The sequence below is a fragment of the Lepidochelys kempii genome, chromosome 6 (genome assembly GCF_965140265.1).
Source record: "Lepidochelys kempii isolate rLepKem1 chromosome 6, rLepKem1.hap2, whole genome shotgun sequence".
NCBI lineage: Eukaryota > Metazoa > Chordata > Testudines > Cheloniidae > Lepidochelys > Lepidochelys kempii.
Genome location: NC_133261.1, coordinates 68,823,558 through 68,841,715, shown reverse-complemented (window position 1 = coordinate 68,841,715; position 18,158 = coordinate 68,823,558). Strand labels below are relative to the sequence as shown.

The 18,158-nt window shown below is 45.4% G+C and overlaps 1 protein-coding gene across 4 annotated transcripts in view; it reads left to right on the top strand.

The window, feature by feature from the left end:
• Positions 1-18,158, top strand: part of ZFYVE1 (zinc finger FYVE-type containing 1) — a 40,289-nt gene that overhangs the window by 19,590 nt on the left and 2,541 nt on the right. For all 4 annotated transcript variants that reach the window (XM_073348528.1, XM_073348527.1, XM_073348526.1 and 1 more), the window contains 9 exons: positions 681-1,185; positions 3,315-3,529; positions 11,039-11,145; positions 12,476-12,584; positions 13,202-13,299; positions 13,397-13,514; positions 14,305-14,475; positions 15,508-15,688; positions 16,391-16,504. In XM_073348528.1, the coding sequence (XP_073204629.1) occupies positions 681-1,185; positions 3,315-3,529; positions 11,039-11,145; positions 12,476-12,584; positions 13,202-13,299; positions 13,397-13,514; positions 14,305-14,475; positions 15,508-15,688; positions 16,391-16,504 (1,618 nt within the window). The remainder of the gene's footprint in view (positions 1-680; positions 1,186-3,314; positions 3,530-11,038; positions 11,146-12,475; positions 12,585-13,201; positions 13,300-13,396; positions 13,515-14,304; positions 14,476-15,507; positions 15,689-16,390; positions 16,505-18,158) is intronic.

Genomic DNA, 18,158 nt, shown 5'->3' with positions numbered 1-18,158 from the left:
TCTCTTTTATCTGAGCCCCATTGTTGTGCTATCTGAACAGAAGTGTCTCACAATCTGCCATTAAATAGTATGACAAGTCTCACTTATCCTAAGTAAAAGCCCCGGAAACCAGATGTATTGTATGCATTGAAGGTGATGTGTTTTTTGTTTTGTTTTGTTTTTCAAACTTTTGTGGCTTAAAAAAAAAAAAGGCCTAATCAAGTATATTACAAGATGGAATATCCTGTCTGTCTTGCAGTTTTGAAAAGCCTGCTTTAAAAATTGCTTTAATCCACTTCAGAAGTGTGGATCTAAATCTCTGGCTTTTTTTTTTTTTCCTTTCTACTCATCCCATAAGATGTATTGCTCCGGGGGGGTGAGAAATTGCTCTGGGGGGCTTGGAGAATTGGTGATAGGATATGGAGGAGCTGTCATTTGGCCACTGATGATGGAGGGCAAGAGCACCTACATGACTTAGAAGCCTGGGTCCCATTAAAAGTCAATGGGACTTAAGCTCCTACAACACTTTGGTGTTTTTGAAAATTTTGCCTGGGACTCCTATATGTTTGTAAGGTTTATAAAGGACCTAAATGGAAGTTGCTCGACCTCACGAAGCCTGTGAGCCCTGAAGCCAGCTCTGTTTTTAGTGTTGTCTTCTCTAGTTTCCCATCTATAATGTTGTAATTTTCTTATTTTGGAAGGTGATGAATGAAGAAGACTTTATTAAGAAACTGGACTGCAAGCCTGACCAACACTTGAAGGTGGTGTCCATCTTTGGGAACACTGGGGATGGCAAGTCACACACCCTTAACCACACTTTCTTCTATGGTCATGAGGTCTTTAAGACATCGCCAGCTCAAGAATCCTGCACGGTCGGTGTATGGGCAGCCTATGACCCAGTCTGCAAAGTGGTGGTGATTGACACAGAAGGTCTGCTTGGGGCCACAGTAAACGTGAGCCAGAGAACGCGGCTGCTTCTGAAGGTCCTGGCCATTTCTGACCTTGTCATCTACCGTACGCATGCTGACAGACTCCACAATGACCTCTTCAAATTCCTTGGGGATGCTTCAGAGGCCTACCTGAAACATTTCACTAAGGAGCTGAAGGCAACCACAGCCCGCTGTGGCTTGGATGTTCCTTTGTCCACTCTGGGTCCTGCAGTCATTATCTTCCATGAGACTGTGCACACCAAGCTATTGGGCTCCGGTGAGTAGAGAGAAAGAAACAGTGAATCAAAATATAGCTAAATGTTATTTGTTAATTGGACTGCCATGTGGAAGATCTGGGTGAAAGTCTGGTCTTGCTCATGTTTCAGGCTGGCAGAGGGTCTGCAGAGGCAGCATGCTATGCTCTGATGGTGGAGTGAGGGATTTAAGTCACAGGGTAGCAACCCAGTTAGCCAGTTAATGATCAACACTGATTAGTCCTGAAGGGAGACTTCTGTGATCCTCCTCAACATAGGACAGTGACTGTGGCATTGGACCATGAGGATGGGTAATAGAGCAAGGCAAGGTGAAAGTGGGGACCCTAACATTATAATAGGGATGTAGAGGACCCTGTCACAAAAATAAATAAAACAGATCATACTTACAGAACTAAATGGGTAAGAGGTATGAAATGGACTTGTTTATAAACCTGCACCCTTCCCTGGGCACTGGGATTTCTGGGGATTGGTACCATTCCTAGGCAGGCATTAATTCTAGGAAACAGACTGAGTGTGTGGTCGCCAATGGCTGGTGGGTTGTCCTGCTTCTTCCTATGGGAGTCGCTCAAAATATGCAATATTGCCAGTAGGTTTTCCTTCAATGCCTTACACGATGTCAGCACCACTATGTTGTCATTTCTCACCACTGTCTATTTCCTTCTTCAGCATTTTAACTTGGTTCATTGCATGCCAGACTAAGCATATTTAAGTCATAGTGCTTGTTTACACATCTATGAGTGAAATCCTAGCTCCATTGAAGTCAGTGGGCGTTTTGTGATTGACTTCAAAGGGACCAGGAGTTTACCTACTCTTTCAAAGTGTACACTAAAGCCTCTTTTGGCTTTGTCCACCCCTACCACGCTCTAATATGTTGTGGGGAGCCCTGATCAGTACACCTGGCTACATCAGTGCAGATGGGGTTTAGCTTCCTTCTGTTTGTGTACATCCAGAAGTGCCCTGCTGTGCAAGACCACAGCAACTCCCTGCAGGCCCACAACATTGTTGCTGGCTTCTTCAGGGTGGGTGTTTGCTGACCACAAGGCACTCAGCAAAATAGAAAAAACAAGGAACTCAGCCCAGCATCTCCCTACAGTTATTTTTCAGAATGTATTTTTAAGCAACAAAGTGGCTATACAAAAATGGCATCACCTTCTCACCTTGGTAGGTAAATGTAGAATAAATAAGGAAGCAGGATTTCACACAGCATGTAATTAGCTGCTGGAATTTACTGCCTCAGGAGGTCAGAGTCAAATGCTGTAGCTGGTTAATTTTATGACCAATAATGTCAGTTGTAGTTATATGCACAATGGCAGGGTAATAAAAACATATACTTCAGAGCATCAGCTGATCTCTGTGGAAGCCAGAAGGGAATCCACCTCCCTAACACACACTGTATGCAGCAACGCACAGTTGTCCAGCTTGACGGACAATGTTGGGATGTCTGAGTTGTGTTTTTTTAAAAGGGGTGGGGATTTGCCTTCTTATGAAGCATACACCATATGCCATTGCTGGAAGCATGTTCTAGGAGTTGGTAGACTGTTGGTCTGACCTGAAATTGCTAATTCTGTGTTGCTTGTTTTTTCTGGGTGAGAGTAGACCTAGACACTCCCTTTCCTGCCATAGGGTCTGCATGTAGAAAGAACATATAAGGAGTGGTGGGAATGAAGGCACTAACACTAAACCTTTCATGGTATGGCCTAGTGGCCCCGAGCCAGGAACTGCTGAGTTCTATCACACTTTAGCATAAAGTTTGTTTTTTTATGTCAGATATGTCAAATTGGCCTCTAATTTTGGGTGCCCAGTTTTAAGACCAGTAAGCCCAGATTTTCAGAGATACTGACCACCCACAGTTCCCACTGATTTCAGTTTTAGCTGTGCTAAGCTGCTCTCAACTTCGGTTGTAGGGGGCTAACACTGTATCCAAAACAGAGGCGACTTTTGAAAATGTTTCATTCTGCCCATGTGTCAAATGGGGAATACTTGTTTATCTGCATCACAGAAGAGTGGTGAGGAGTAGTTAGGAATGTGAGTATAGCACTTTGCATTGTTAAAGCACTTTCTGGTTGTTAAATAGTGTTATGCTAAACCAGCAGTTGTTAATACACCTGTTACTGCTTTTGAATGGGTTTAGATCACCCCTCTGAGGCACCTGAAAAACTCATCCAGGATCGCTTCCGGAAACTGAGCCGCTTTCCCGAAGCCTTCAGCTCAATCCACTACAAGGGAACGAGGACTTACAATCCCCCCACAGACTTCTCGGGACTTAGGAGAGCTGTGGAGTACCAGCTGGAGAACAATACCACCCGTTCCCCACGACAACCTGGGGTTATCTTCAAAGCACTGAAAGTAAGTCATTTGCTGAAATGATCACTTGATGATCACTTTAGATAAGCTATTACCAGCAGGACAGTGGGGTGGGAGGAGGTATTGTTTCATGGTCTCTGTGTATATATAAAGTCTGCTGCAGTTTCCACGGCGTGCATCCGATGAAGTGAGCTGTAGCTCACGAAAGCTCACGCTCAGATAAATTGGTTAGTCTCTAAGGTGCCACAAGTCCTCCTGTTCTTTGTGCTGAAGAGTGTGGCTCACCAGCGGTTGGGGAAGAGTCTCCGGGGGTTACTCATTCATGCCTGTCGCACCATTCCCAAGTATCATGTACCCTAATAAAGTTCACACAAAGCTCTAATGCAGAATTGCAGATATCCGGAGAAAAGGAAAGTCTTCCATGTATCTCGTATAGACGGTTGAATGGGCTGGGTGGATCTATCCTGGGGGAAGACAGCAGGACGGGGGGAAATAAAGAAGAACAGAGGGAGACCCGCTGAGGAATCAGACGGAAAGGTTAAAGGAGAACCAGAAAAGCAAAATCTCAAACCCACACCTGGGAGAAAGCTGATTGGGGGAGGAAAGCGTGATACACTTTATTGCAAGTGACAAACAGTTCATGGAGGATATTTATAAAGATGCTCATGGATCTGGCCAGGAGGAGGTTATCAGTAACTTTCTTAAGAGCAGCATCAGTACTGTAATAAGGGTAGAAACTGAATTCAGCTCGAAAAGAGATGACTAATGGGGATATGATAGAGGTCTATAAAATCATGAATGGTGTGGAGAAAGTGAATAAGGGAGTAGGTTTTTTTTATTCCTTCAAATAACATAAGAACCGGGGTCATCCAATGAAATTAATAGGCAGCAGGTTTAAAACAAATGAAAGGAAGTATTTCTTCATGCAACACACACAACCTATGAAACTTCTTGACAGGGAATGCTGTGAAGGCCACAACTATAGCGTGGTTCAAAAGAGAAAAGTTCATGGAGGATAGGTCCATCAGTGGCCATTAGCCAAGATAGTCAGGGATACAACCCCATGTTCTAGGTGTCCCTAGTCTCTGATTGTCAGAAGCTGGGAGTGGACAACAGGGGGTGGATCACTTGCTGATTGTCTGTTCTGTTCATTCCCTCTGGAGCACCTGGCATTGACCACTGTCAGAAGACAGGATACTGAGCTAGATGGACCATTGGTCTAACCCAGTTCCTAGGTTCTGATTGCCAGGGATCTGAGAGGTGAGGAAGTAAAGGCACTGGGTACAGACAGTATACTGAAGGAGCTGGGAGGCAAAGGGAAGGAGGGAGATGTGGCAGTATCTGGAGAAGCAAGTGAGATCAAGGGAGAGATTGTTAGGATTAGAGATACAGTAGCATACTTGAGGGCTGATGGAAAGGAGCTGGAGGGGTGGAAGAGAGGCTGAAGACCTCTCTAATATATCTATTATATTATCACCATAATATCAGTGGGCTTCCTAAGTATTTAAAAATAAGAATAACAATCACTCTCTCTCTGTAGGAGAAAGAGCATGATTATTTTCTATGTATGTATGCTTGTGATGAACTTGGTTCTCCCTCAAAAAGTTGAAGAAAAGAGTTTTTTGCATCTGGTTCTGAAAATGGTTATTCCTGTGTCCACTATTATTTCCTGAGGGAGGAAGTTCCCTGATCTGGATCTGGCTTCTGTGAAAGTTCTGTCCCCTGCACTCATATGCTGCCTCCTGTTGGTGGGCATTTTAATTGCTCCAGGGGAATGTAGCTGTCATGGGAGGTCATGGTTGGGAAGGGAAAGGTTAGTTGTCAGGTGGTTAGGGCCAGCCTCAGAGAGGGCTGTGAATATCAGAACACGTGACTTGAACTGGACTCTGTATTCAGTGGATAGTCACTGCAGATAGCGGAATGCTGGGATGATGTGTTCACAATGATCTGTGTTACTAAGCAGACTGACTGCTGTATTTTGAGCCAGTTGGAGCTTTTTCAGGGTATGTCGCTTTGTTTCTAGATATGAGTTGCAATAATCAACTCTGGAGGTCACCAATGTGGGAGTCACTGTCCAGGTTTGTATCCGATAGGGTGTAGAGCAGTCTATGAGCCACTAAAATGGGTATTTTTTGGCACCGTAGCTATGTGACCATCCAGTAGCTTCGAGGAGTCCAAAAGAACCCCAAGGCTGTGATCTGACTGAACAATCTGAGAGCAGATGTTCACAATTGAGGGAGTTGTTACCGCTATAACCCAGTCACCCAGTCTTGAGAGATCCTTTTGTAGCTCTTTGCAGTCTGCCTGTGCCTTAACTATCTTTAGTAATTTTGTATCAACTGCAAATTTTGCCACCTCACTGTTTACCCCTTTTTTCCAGATCATTTATGAATATGTTGAATAGGACTGGTCCCAGAACACACCTCTGGGGGACACCACTATTTACTTCTCTCCATTTTTAAAACTGACCATTTATACCTACCCTTTGTTTCCTATCTTTTAACCAGTTCTAATCCATGAGAGCACCTTCCCTCTTATCCCGTGGCAGCTTACTTTGCATAAGAGCCTTTGTCAAAGGCTTTCTGAAAATCTAAGTACACACTATCCACTGGATCCCCTTGGTCCACATGCTTGTTGACCCTCTCAAAGAATTCTAGTAGATTGGTGAGGCTTGATTTCCCTTTACTAAAACCATGTTAACTCTTCCTCAACAAATTGTGTTCATCTGTATGTCTGATAGTATTGTTCTTTACTACAGTTTCAACCAGTTTGCCCAGTATTGAAGTCAGGCTTCCAGGCCTGTAATTGCCGGGATCATCTCTGGAGCCCTTTTAAAAAATTGGCATCACATTAGCTATCCTCCAGTCACTTGGTACAGAAGCTGATTTAAATGATAGGTTACAGACTACAGTTAGTAGTTCTGCAATTTCACATTTGAGTTCCTTCAGAAGTCTTGGGTGAATACCATCTCGTCCTGGTGACTTATTGCTGTTTAATTTATCAGTTTGTTCCAAAACCTCCTCTAATGACACCTCAATCTGGGACAGTTCCTCAGATCTGTCACCTAAAAAGAATGGCTCAGGTTTGGGAATCTCCTTCACATCCTCAGCCGTGAAGACCTATGCAAAGAATTCATTTAGTTTCCCTGCAATGGCCTTATCATCCTTGAGTGCTCCTTTAGCACCTCGATTGTCCAGGGGCCCCACTGGTTGTTTAGCCGGCTTCCTACTTCTGATGTACTTAAAAAAAATTGCTATTACTTTTTGAGTCTTTGGCAGCCATCTAGCTTCAGTTGGAGAAGGACCTGAGATATTTTAATCCAGGGTGTTTGTTAACCCCTGCAGTTTCTGGATTTGAGCCAGGATTATTTGATGACTGCGTGAACCAAATGCCACAGAGAGGTCAGAGCAAGATCAATATGGGTGTACTTTCAATGTCTTATGGACATGAGGTGATCATACACCAGAAAAATAAGTGCTGTCTCTATGCCATGTTCTGGCCTGAAGCCTGATTGAGAGGAATCCAGAAGACTGGCGAGCTGACAGATGGTACCGGAGACTCTTTTTTGCTAGCTTCTTGATGAGTTTGCAATTCCATAAGCCAAGGGGATACCAGGATGGCAGCTGCCATATTGAAAGGAACAGGCTGGAGCAGGGTGGGCAAACTTTTTGGCCCGAGGGCCACATCAGGGTGTGAAACTGTATGGAGGGCCGGGTAGGGAAGGCTGTGCCTCCCCAAACAGCCTGGCCCCCACCCCCTATCTGACCCCTCCCACTTCCCACCACCTGATTGCCCCCCTCAGAACCCTCCCCATCCAATCCCCCCCGTTCCTTGTCCCCTGACTGCCCCCTCCCAGGACCCCCACTCCTAACCGCCCCCCGGGACCCCATCCCCTATCTAACCCCCCCGTTCCCTTTCCCCTGCCCCCCCCTCGAACCTCTGCCCTATCCAACTGCCCTCTGCTCCCTGTCCCCTGACTACCCCCCGGGACCCCCTGCCCCATATCCAACCCCCCAGCCCTGGTCCCCTTACCATGCTGCTCAGAGTGGCAGGTCTGGCAGCCGCGCCGCCCAGCTGGAGCCAGACACACTGCCACGCTGCCCTGCATGAGCACACAGCCCCGCTGCCCAGAGCGATGCTGACGTGGCAGCATGGCTGCACAGCAGGGGGGACAGTGAGGGGGCTAGCCTCCCAGGCCAGGAGCTCAGGGGCTGGGCAGGACAGTCCCACGGGCCGGATGTGGCCCATGGGCCGTAGTTTGCCCACCTCTGGGCTAGAGGGAGCTTAGGTAAGGAGGAACAATTTATCTTGCCCTTCCCACCCTGGAGTAGCATTACTAAACATTTAACAGAAGAACATAAAAATGGCCATACTGGGTCGGCACATTGGTCCATCTAGCCCAGTAACCTGTATTCCGACAGTGGCCAGTGCCAGATGCTTTTGAGAGAATGAACAGAACAGAGCAATCATTGATTGAGCCATTGCCTGTTGTCCAGTCCGAGCTTCTAGCATACAGAGTACAATGGATGATACCAAGATGGGAGGGGTTGCAAGTGCTTTGTAGGATAGGATTATAATTCAAAATGATCTGGACAAACTGGAGAAATGGTCTGAAGTAAACAGGATGAAATTCAATAAGGACAAATGCAAAGTATTCCACTTAGGAAGGAACAATCCATTGCACACATACAAAATGGGAAATGACTGCCTAGGAAGGAGTATTGCAGAAAGGGATCTGGGGGTCATAGTGGACCACAAGCTAAATATGAGTCAACAGTGTAACACTGATGCAAAAAAATGTGAACATCATTCTGAGATGTATTAGCAGGAGTGTGGTAAGCAAGACACGAGAAATAATTCTTCTGCTCTACTCTGCGCTGATTAGGCCTCAACTGGATTATTGTGTCTCATTCTGGGCGCCACATTTCAGGAAAGATGTGGACAAATTGGAGAAAGTCCAAAGAAGAGCAACAAAAATGATTAAAGGTCTAGAAAACATGACCTATGAAACAAGATTGAAAAAATTGGGTTTGTTTAGTCTGGAGAAGAGAAGACTGAGAGAGGACATGATAACAGTTTTCAAGTACATAAAAGGTTGTTACAAGGAGGAGGGAGAAGAATTGTTCTTCTTAACCTCCAAGGATAGGACAAGAAGCAATGGGCTTAAATTGCAGCAAGGGAAGTTTAGGTTGGACATTAGGAAAAACTTCCTAACTGTCAGGATGGTTAAGCACTGGAATAAATTGCCTAGGGAGGTTGTGGAATCTCCATCATTGGAGATTTTTAAGAATATGTTAGATAAACATCTGTCAGGGATGATCTAGATAATACCGAGTCCTGCCCTGAGTGCAAGGGACTGGACTAGATGACCTCTCAAGGTCCCTTCCAGTCCTATAAGTCTATGATTCTAGCAGGCAGAGGTTTAGGGACACCCAGAGCATGAGGTTGCATATCTGACCATCCTGGCTAATAGCCATTGATGGACCTATCCTCCATGATCTTATACAAAAAAATTTTTTAAGCCCAGTTATACTTTTGGCCTTCATAACATCCCTTGAAAGACTTGTTTTACCAAAGCAAATGGACAGATTAACAGTATGGTACTTGTCTTTTCCAAAATGCCTCACAAAGTAAAATATTTGAGGAGTTTTAATTATATTATTATTTTACTTTGTGCATAGTCACCCAAGGGACCATCAGGAATTGATTGCCTGGTAGAGACTGATATATACATAAAAGACAAACAATATTATATTAAAGAATGTGGTAACTCTTTAAAGTAGTAGCATGATATTTAGTTCATTTGTTCAGCTCTTCAGTATTATCATGACGGGCTCCAGGAAAACCTTATATAGATAGAGTTGCCTATTAGACGTGATGTTTAGTTCAGGCTTCATGGCAAACAAAGCCTGTAAAAATGAAACTTTTAAAATAACATTATTCTGCCTCTTTAAAGCATTAAATGTAGCTTTTTAAATACTTTATAATACAGGTATAAGAACTAGGGTTGGACCCTGAAGCTCATTGTTAGCAGCGGTAGGCACGTTATAAATGCCCAAGACAGACACAGTTCAACCATTTTGGTACAATGGAGAGATCTATGTTGTTACCAAGGTAACTGGTCTCCAGGCAGTCACCTAGACATAGATTTGCAGCAGATGTTTTCCTCAGTGTCCCTACAAGAGAAAGTATTTTCTTGCCTTTCTTCTCTAGATAAAGAAAGATCTGACCCTTGGGATCAGTGAAGATCAGGAACATAGCTCCACCGGGGCAGTGCATAGTTCTGAGTATCTAATGGGGAAGGGGTGTGGGCAGAGTCTGTTATTTTGCTTTGTTGGTTTTTTAGTAAAAGAAGAAAAGTGATTTCTTTTGAAGAGAAGAATATCAACCTCTTCACCATTCCTGCAGCATGTGTGCTGTGGTGGTTTGCTTTTCTCACGTATTTAAGGGCTAATGCCACATTTGGTTTATGGTGCTGCCAGTTCACATCCAGCCCACATCAGTAATCAAAAGGCTGACATTTGAGAGCCACTTAGTGGTTTGTGTGGAATGTGTTTGGTCACAGTCCAGGGGCTGGTCTACACTGGCAATGCTAAAACGCTAAAAAATGCTAGAGCACTTTAACATGGCTTGTGTGGTTGCGGAAAGAGAGCTTTCCCAGTGCTCTAAAAAAACCACCTCCATGAGGGACTTAGCTACCAGCGCTGTCTACACTGATGCTTTACAGCGCTGAAACTTGCTGCTCTCAGGGGGGTGTTTTTTCACACTCTGAGCGAGAAAGTTGCAGTGCTGTAAATTGCCAGTGTAGACAAGCCCCAGGTCCCAGTGGAGACGTCTCCATCACAGAAGCTACCATCACAACTGGCCCTAATTATCATGCTTGTTTGCAGTCTGAGCTCAAAAGCCAAGGACTGAATGGACCATGGAGAGCGAGCTCCCTTTTCATCTCGTATGTGGTCCCTGCAGAATAGGATTGAGGCACTTTGACAAAGCCCCAGGAGGGAAACTTTCACTATTTCACCATCACTAAAAGGTTCCCAATGTCCTTAATTAATGCTAGTTAATGTAAGTCACCTAGCTCAAACCTTGCATGGTGTGTTGAGTATGTAGGACCAAATGTTGTTTCCTTTGGTGTGGAATCCAAAACCCTTTTTATCCAGCTATTTACTCTGTGCAACCTTCTTCCTCCAACCCCTTCTGCCCTATCATAGAAGTTAGAGATGGAAAAAACCCTTGAGATCATCCATTCCATCTCCCTGACAAGTGCAAGATTGTTGATCTTGTTTGGTCTGTATTAGAGGGAAGGCAGGGGGGATTATAGTTTTCCTTTGTAGCTCATACCCGTATGGTTTCCTGGTCAGTGAACCATGATTTGTTAGCTACACAGCCTAGTTGGCCCTCTCCCAGAGAGGAACCCATGGAGTGTCCATGAGAAGCCTACCAGGATGTCCATGAAGATGTGTACCTTTCCAGAAGGCTGTCACTGGCCTGGTGAATCAATGTCCTTGTTGCTCTGAATTCCTCAGCAATTTCTCTCACTTGGTCTGACAGGCATTGAGCGACCGGTTCAGCGGTGAGATCCCCGATGACCAGATGGCTCACAGCTCCTTCTTTCCGGATGAGTATTTCACCTGTTCTACTCTATGCCTCAGCTGTGGGTAAGTAGGCAAGAAATACACCCTCATCCCTCTGGGAGACCGTACTGTCAAGATCTGCAGCATCAGAATGCACTGTCATAGTGAGGTCACAAGTACTCTGGAGAAGCATCATCATCATAGGTGGTGACATCAGTGTGATAACTCCTTAGTCTGAATACAGAAGTTGTATGTTTCCCCTGACACCAGAACCCATTTGAACTCCCTGAAAAGCAGTTCAAGGTGTGTGCTGTGGGGGGTGCTGTCTCTGTGTCCCAGCTAGGCAATAGGGTCTCCTTTCCATTTATCAGCAATACCCTACTTGAATTGCGGGACGAGGGTCAAAAAACTGTGGCTGAATTGCGGACAAGCCATGGAAAATTGAGGAAAAGTAATAATGGACCATATTATTTGCAGTAATAAAGCCCATTATTACTTTTTCCGTGATTTTCCATTGTCGGCCCTTGGGGCTGAGAGCGGCCACCCGGGGCTCCCGTATCAAAATTGCCGTCGAAACCTAATATTGTGGAATCCGCAATATCGCAAGTTAAGTATCAGTGTAATCTCTTTTTGCCCACATCGCTTCCGTAGTGTTCATAAACATGTTGTCTCAGAACTGGCAAGTCCCTCAAAGGGCAGACTGTGAAATGAGTGGTCTACAAGAATCCCTTGAAGTCAGAAATAATTGCCCTGTGAGACTTTCTGTCATATTCATGACATAAACATCACCAAAACATACATCCACCCAGTCTTGGACTGTGACCTATGGCCTGTGACTAGAAGCCACACCCACTGGGGCTGATGAGATTTTGCATACTAACCAGTCAGATGCCTCAGAACTTGAGTGCAAGTCCTGTCTAAGGAAAGCCCAGGTGGTGTGGGAAGTGGTGCTGGTAATTCAGTAGGTTGCAGTCATCCCTCTGAGTCTGTACTGAGCTGTATCAACATGGTGCTATGGAAGATTGTGCTGCTGGAAGTTCTGTCTATCAAATAAGATGTAAAACTAGGTTCCCTGTCTTTTGTGGTCATTAAAGATTCTCTAGCTCTTCTTTGTGAGAGGTGGGATGTTAGTTCTCATGTCTTGGCCAAATTCCGAACTTGGTTAGTTCCATCTAGATTCCCTCTGCAGCTTCTGTTGGATACAGTGTTTACTTCCTGTACTAAATTGCTATATAACGTTGCTGTGAAACCACTGCTTACTCCACTCCATGGTGGCTGCATTTCAATGGCTATACAAACATAAGATATTGAATAAAACCTAGTTTTAGTTCTGGCAACTTAGCTGACCTTATACCGAGATCTGTCCTGTATCAGTGACTCTCTAGCCTGCTCACTGTTTGCTTCTGAACTCCAGGTGTGGCTGTAAGAACAGCATGAACCATGCGAAAGAAGGAGTTCCTCATGAAGCCAAGAGCCGATGCAGATACTCCCACCAGTACGATAACAGAGTCTATACCTGCAAGGTAAGCAGAACCCTAGGGACAGGGTCCAGTACCTGGAGAGGGAGAAGTGTTACTCACATGTGCCTGTGGTCTTGCTCCTCTTTTCTGTTGAAGACTCGTGGCAACAAGATTCCTGTCGATCTTTAACAGTTCTTTGGTAATTGTTCTGTTTGCCGGCAGCCCAGTTGCACTGCTTGCGTGTTTTGCTGGCTGAATCGCCGAGGGCTGCACTGCTGCCATTTCCCAGGACAGGTTAAGCATTAGATGTTGCTCTTCAGTCTCCGTACAGTGAATGGATAAGCCTCTGAATTGCTCTCCTTATTTCCTTCCCTCCACCCCTAATGTTGATTTTTTTGGGGGGAGTGTATGTAACTCAGAGGTCACGTGGAGGAGCCTGGGGGTTACTTCACCCACAGCCATATTTTTATTGTTGATTAGACAAATGACATCATTTGGGTCATAATGCACAAAAATTCCGTTATCAATGATGGGGTCCATCATGTGGCCCCTTTAGCAAACCATCTCCACAAACACACACCAGGTAAGGCCTTTAAACCCACTCGTGACCAAACAGTCACATGGGACTCAGTGTCTGGGGTACCAAAACATGTGATTCTAATCAAACACTCCTGTTCCAGGCCTGTTACGAGCGTGGGAAGGAGGTCAATGTGGTGCCAAAAACATCTGCTTCCACTGATTCCCCTTGGATGGGCCTTGCCAAATATGCCTGGTCAGGGTGAGTACTTTCTGCTCTCCCTTTCCTTTCCTTTGCCAGCTCCTTTGGGCCTTCAGCCCCTTGCTAGGTAACCAGTTCTCCTTGTTCCTCACTGCAGGTATGTGATTGAGTGCCCCAACTGTGGAGTGGTGTACCGCAGTCGGCAGTACTGGTTTGGGAACCAAGATCCTGTGGACACAGTGGTGAGGACAGAAATTGAGCACGTCTGGCCAGGAGTAAGTCTTGTTGGGGTGCTTTGGAGATGTGGGTGGTTTCTTTCTTTCTTTCTTTTCTTTTTTTTTTTTTTTGCATAATGGCAGAAAAAATGGACTGACTCTCGCTATGGCAGCTGCCCCTGCTGCTTGAAGTATGGAGCCTCTTTGAGGATGGGCATCCTCAGAGCAAGAGGCAACCAAGTTTTGCCCAAGTGGACATTAAAAATTGGATTGGACAGATCACGATATTGCAGTGGTCCCCAAGAGATGAGTCAGAAAACCTAACAGGTCTTTCCCATCTCTGATTAATAAGTAAATGATTTCTACATTTTTATAGTGGGCTTTCATCCCAAAATGCTCCTTACACACATCCCCACTGAAATACAGCCACCTGCCGCACAGCATGCTGAACAACCGTGGGAATAAGGGACATATGAGCAAACCTCTTACTCTTACAGAAAGTGCCATGGGATATTCAATATCCACATGAGACAGGAGACAGGACAGGACCTTGTTTTTTAAGGTCCCACTGAAAGTCTTGCACACAGTAAATTGAACAGTGCTCAGCCTACCTTGGAAGGATAAAGAAGTGGGTTGACTTTATCAACATTTGGACTCCTAGTGTGAATGTTTAAACCATTAAAACATCCCCTCTCTCTAAAAAAGATGGGAGTGTGATTCTTCCAGGTGGTGTTCTCCATTTTAACAGCAGCAGTGGACGGGCATTTGCTCCAAGAAGCATCTGCTCAGGAGAAGTAAACGTTTCCTTCTCTGTTTTTCCATTTTCATGTAAATCCCCATTGTGTTATAGACAGATGGATTTCTGAAAGACAACAACAATGCAGCTCAGCGCCTGTTGGATGGGATGAATTTCATGGCACAGTCTGTGTCTGAGCTCAGCCTGGGACCCACAAAAGCTGTGACCTCTTGGCTGACGGACCAGATTGCCCCTGCCTACTGGAGACCCAACTCTCAAATCCTGGTATGTAGCAGCTGCCGTGCTTTCATGCTGTTGAGGGAAACTGCTCCCTTTGCTGAGCTGAACATAACCCTTCCTCCACACCTTCTCCAAAAAATAAAATGACAAAGTAACCAGTTAAAAAAAATCTGATAGATTTCAGGTGCCTCGTCTACTGTGGATTGCAAACTGCAGCTCACCCACCTCTGGCAGCTCTTCAGAGCCAATGGCAGGGACCCTTGCTATTCACGTTCTTGGCTTGGCCTGAGAAAGATCATGTCAGATGCCTTCTTCCCTGGATGTGCAATTTGTCCCCTTATTATTCCACTGACCCTTTCTGCTTCTTCAAGTTTGACCCATTCCCACCATCAACGCTGCTGATAAAAATGCTGGCTCCCACATACTTGCTCTTGAGTGTAAAGAATCAAAGTTGAAGTCCTGGCCTCCCATTTTTGCGTTCCCACTTTTGCAAGTGCAACCAATTTGTACAAAATATGAAGCTGGATATGAATACTTGGCCCTTACAATTCAATTAGAGAGAGACTTCCAACTCCTTTGAGAAAGCATATAAAAGGAATTGGGCAGATGACTAAACTGGAAATGACCATCTTATCTTTGTTTTCCAAAACCTTCAAGTGTTCACAGGTCAACTGCCCAGTGCTGTAGGCACCCAAGAAAGCATAGCTGTAACAATTCATGGCTGTAACCACAGGGTTCACGGTAATGCTGCTGGCCTAGCCACAGCATGCTTGTCTTCCCACGGGTCCCTTCTTTGGGTATGAAGTCATTGAGCCAGAAGGACAATGCTGGCACCACCCCAAGTGGAGTCTATGCCCAAGACACTTCAGAGAAAGACATCAAAAAGTCTCTGCAGTGCAAGTACAGATCAGTTAACTGTGAGACTTACAATACTTTCCCCACTCATGCAGGATCCAGTCACTTTCATAGGTGCCACGGTTCCTGCCGTCTCGTGATCCAGCTCTCGGACGCTTTTCTAATTGGAGATAATTAGGAAAATCAAACTGATAGTTTTTCTTTCTGGTTTGTCTTGTTCAGAATTGCAACAAGTGTGGCACGTCCTTTAAAGATAACGATACGAAACATCACTGCCGGGCCTGCGGGGAGGGCTTCTGCGATAGCTGCTCTTCCAAGACCCGCCCCGTCCCTGAGCGGGGCTGGGGACCGGCGCCAGTGAGAGTGTGTGACAACTGCCATGACAGCAGGGGCATCCGGTTAGGTAATGCTGACCTGACTGTGCTCGTTCTGGGAATGGAGAGAAATTCTCCACCTTCCTGTCAGCATTAACCATATGTTGTGTCTGAAATCTTACCACTGATTTTCTTTCAAAAGCCCCATTCTAGGGCAGATAGGGAAGATGGCTGATCCAACCTGCCAACTGATGCCCTTGTAATGGGTGTAGATGGTGCCATTCTTTTGGGTACACACCACCTCAGAGCAGGATTTGAAATCATGTTTGTGAATGCTTCTGGTGGGGAAAGCAGATGAACTCTGAGAGACCCTTTTTACTGCAAATACCATTCACAAGAAATTACTGAAAAATCTGATCTCTTGGAGGAATTATTTCTAAATTGGACTTTATCCCAATATCCCAGAAGGCAACATCTCCTGCTGGTGGGGAGATAGCATCCCTCTGCACTGGTCTTGAGTAGACTGTGTCTTGTCCACGTGGGTGGAGGAAAAGCGTAACAGTGAAGGTCATGCAAATTTCCCCAGGGAAGGCACGGAGGGTGTGAAATAAAGGCTGACTGGTGTTTGGCTACACTGGGATGCCAGAGAGCCCCAGGCCTATGCTATGGGTGCTGCACCTAACCAACCAAGTTACCTTGGTTTAACATTAGTTTCTCTGATAATACAAATTAACTGAGACTTGGCAGGAACTATGGCTTGCATTTTGAACCATAACTCTTCTATCATGCAGATGTGCCCGAGTCACAGACAGAGGAGGAAGGTGGGACACTGATCGCCAGGAAGGTCGGTGAGGCAGTGCAGAACACTCTTGGAGCTGTGGTGACTGCCATAGACATCCCACTAGGTGGGTGCTCTTTGCTTCCAATTGTTTTTCTATCTAAGAACATGTTGGTTGCGTATGTCAGAGCTGTTTGTTAAACTTCAGTGCTTGAAATGAGCTGGCATGGCACACTGACACTTCTTGTCTCAGGGGGCCAATGTAGCTCGAGGGTCCCCCTTCTGACTTCTGCTCCTGCTGGGCCGTGGGCCCTGCCAAGCTCTCTCCCTATGTTTCCTCTACTTTCTCAGCATTTTTTTTTCCAGTTTACGCCTCCTCACTTCTATTCTCTCCACAGTGCAGCATCACAGATCCTTGAGTTCTGAGTGTCACTTCTTCCTGATACGCCAGTAGGGTTATTGCAGTGATCTGCCAGACTGAGTTTCCTAGGCTGTACTTAAAAAATCGTGGCCAAACTATGAGACATTTTATCAGGTTTTTTAGCGGTTCTGAGTGCCAGCAGCTGCAGTTGACATAATTGGGATCTACGGGTGCTCGGCACTTCTGCAAATCAGGACCAAGACATTTAAACATCCAGTAACTGGGAGGATGGTTCCTAATGCTGAACTTAGTACAATGACAGTGTGTTGGTTGTTAGTGCACTGGGTACCAGCCCAGGTGCCGCAGCAGGTACCTGGGTTTAAATGTTGTTCCACAGCTGAACTGCTGTTTGTTCTGCTGACCAAACCCCCACAGGAGGTAGACAGCAGTAGAGGGTGATGAATTGCATTAACCACTCATCAGACCTTCTCTCCATTGCTCTGTCTGGAATTTAATCAGGCTGGCAGATCTTTTATTATCTAATAAAATGGAAGCAGGAATGAAGCTGCCAGATGTTGGTGTTACCACCATTGTACACGTACCTGAAAGAAGAAAAGGAGGACTTGTGGCACCTCGGAGACTAACCAATTTATTTGAGCATAAGCTTTTGTGAGCTACAGCTCACTTGAGCTGTAGCTCACAAAAGCTTATGCTCAAATAAATTGGTTAGTCTCCGAGGTGCCACAAGTCCTCCTTTTCTTTTTGCGGATACAGACTAACACGGCTGCTACTCTGATACCTGAAAGAGTGATGGTTAGATTGTTTTGACCACCCAGCTGAACCACAATGGACAGAAGATAAGGCAGAGAAAGCCAATGTTCTCTGAACGAGTCATGGCCGGAGGAGGTGTCCACCTCCACTTACCCTGGATGGCCTTCTGCAAAAAATGGCAAAAAAAAAATAGCAACGTGGGGCTGTGCTTTTTTCCCAGCCCAGAATCTCTGCCTTTCTTGGCATAATACTCTGATTGTGGGATTATTCCAGTCATTCAGAGAGATTTGATCACCCTGTTCTCTTGAGGAGCCAAGACTAGAGGTTAAGAATAATAGCTGCCCTACTTCCACATGTGAAGTACAAGAAGCCCATGACATTGTGGGCTGTATGGCCCCCCGAGATCTATTAGATCTACTTAACTTGATATGCCAGACTGAATAAGATTTAATGCAGGAATTTTCATGTTTAGGTCACTGGTCCAAATCTAGCCAAGGTCAGTAGTCACCAAGTGTAGTAAGCCACTGATACTATTTGGTGCCTGATGTGAAATGAACTGGAGTTCTCAGTCTGGTTACTAGTAAACAAGCATCCACATCATGTGCTATAAATTGGTATCCTGGATGGCAGTCTTAGCACAAAGGTCTAG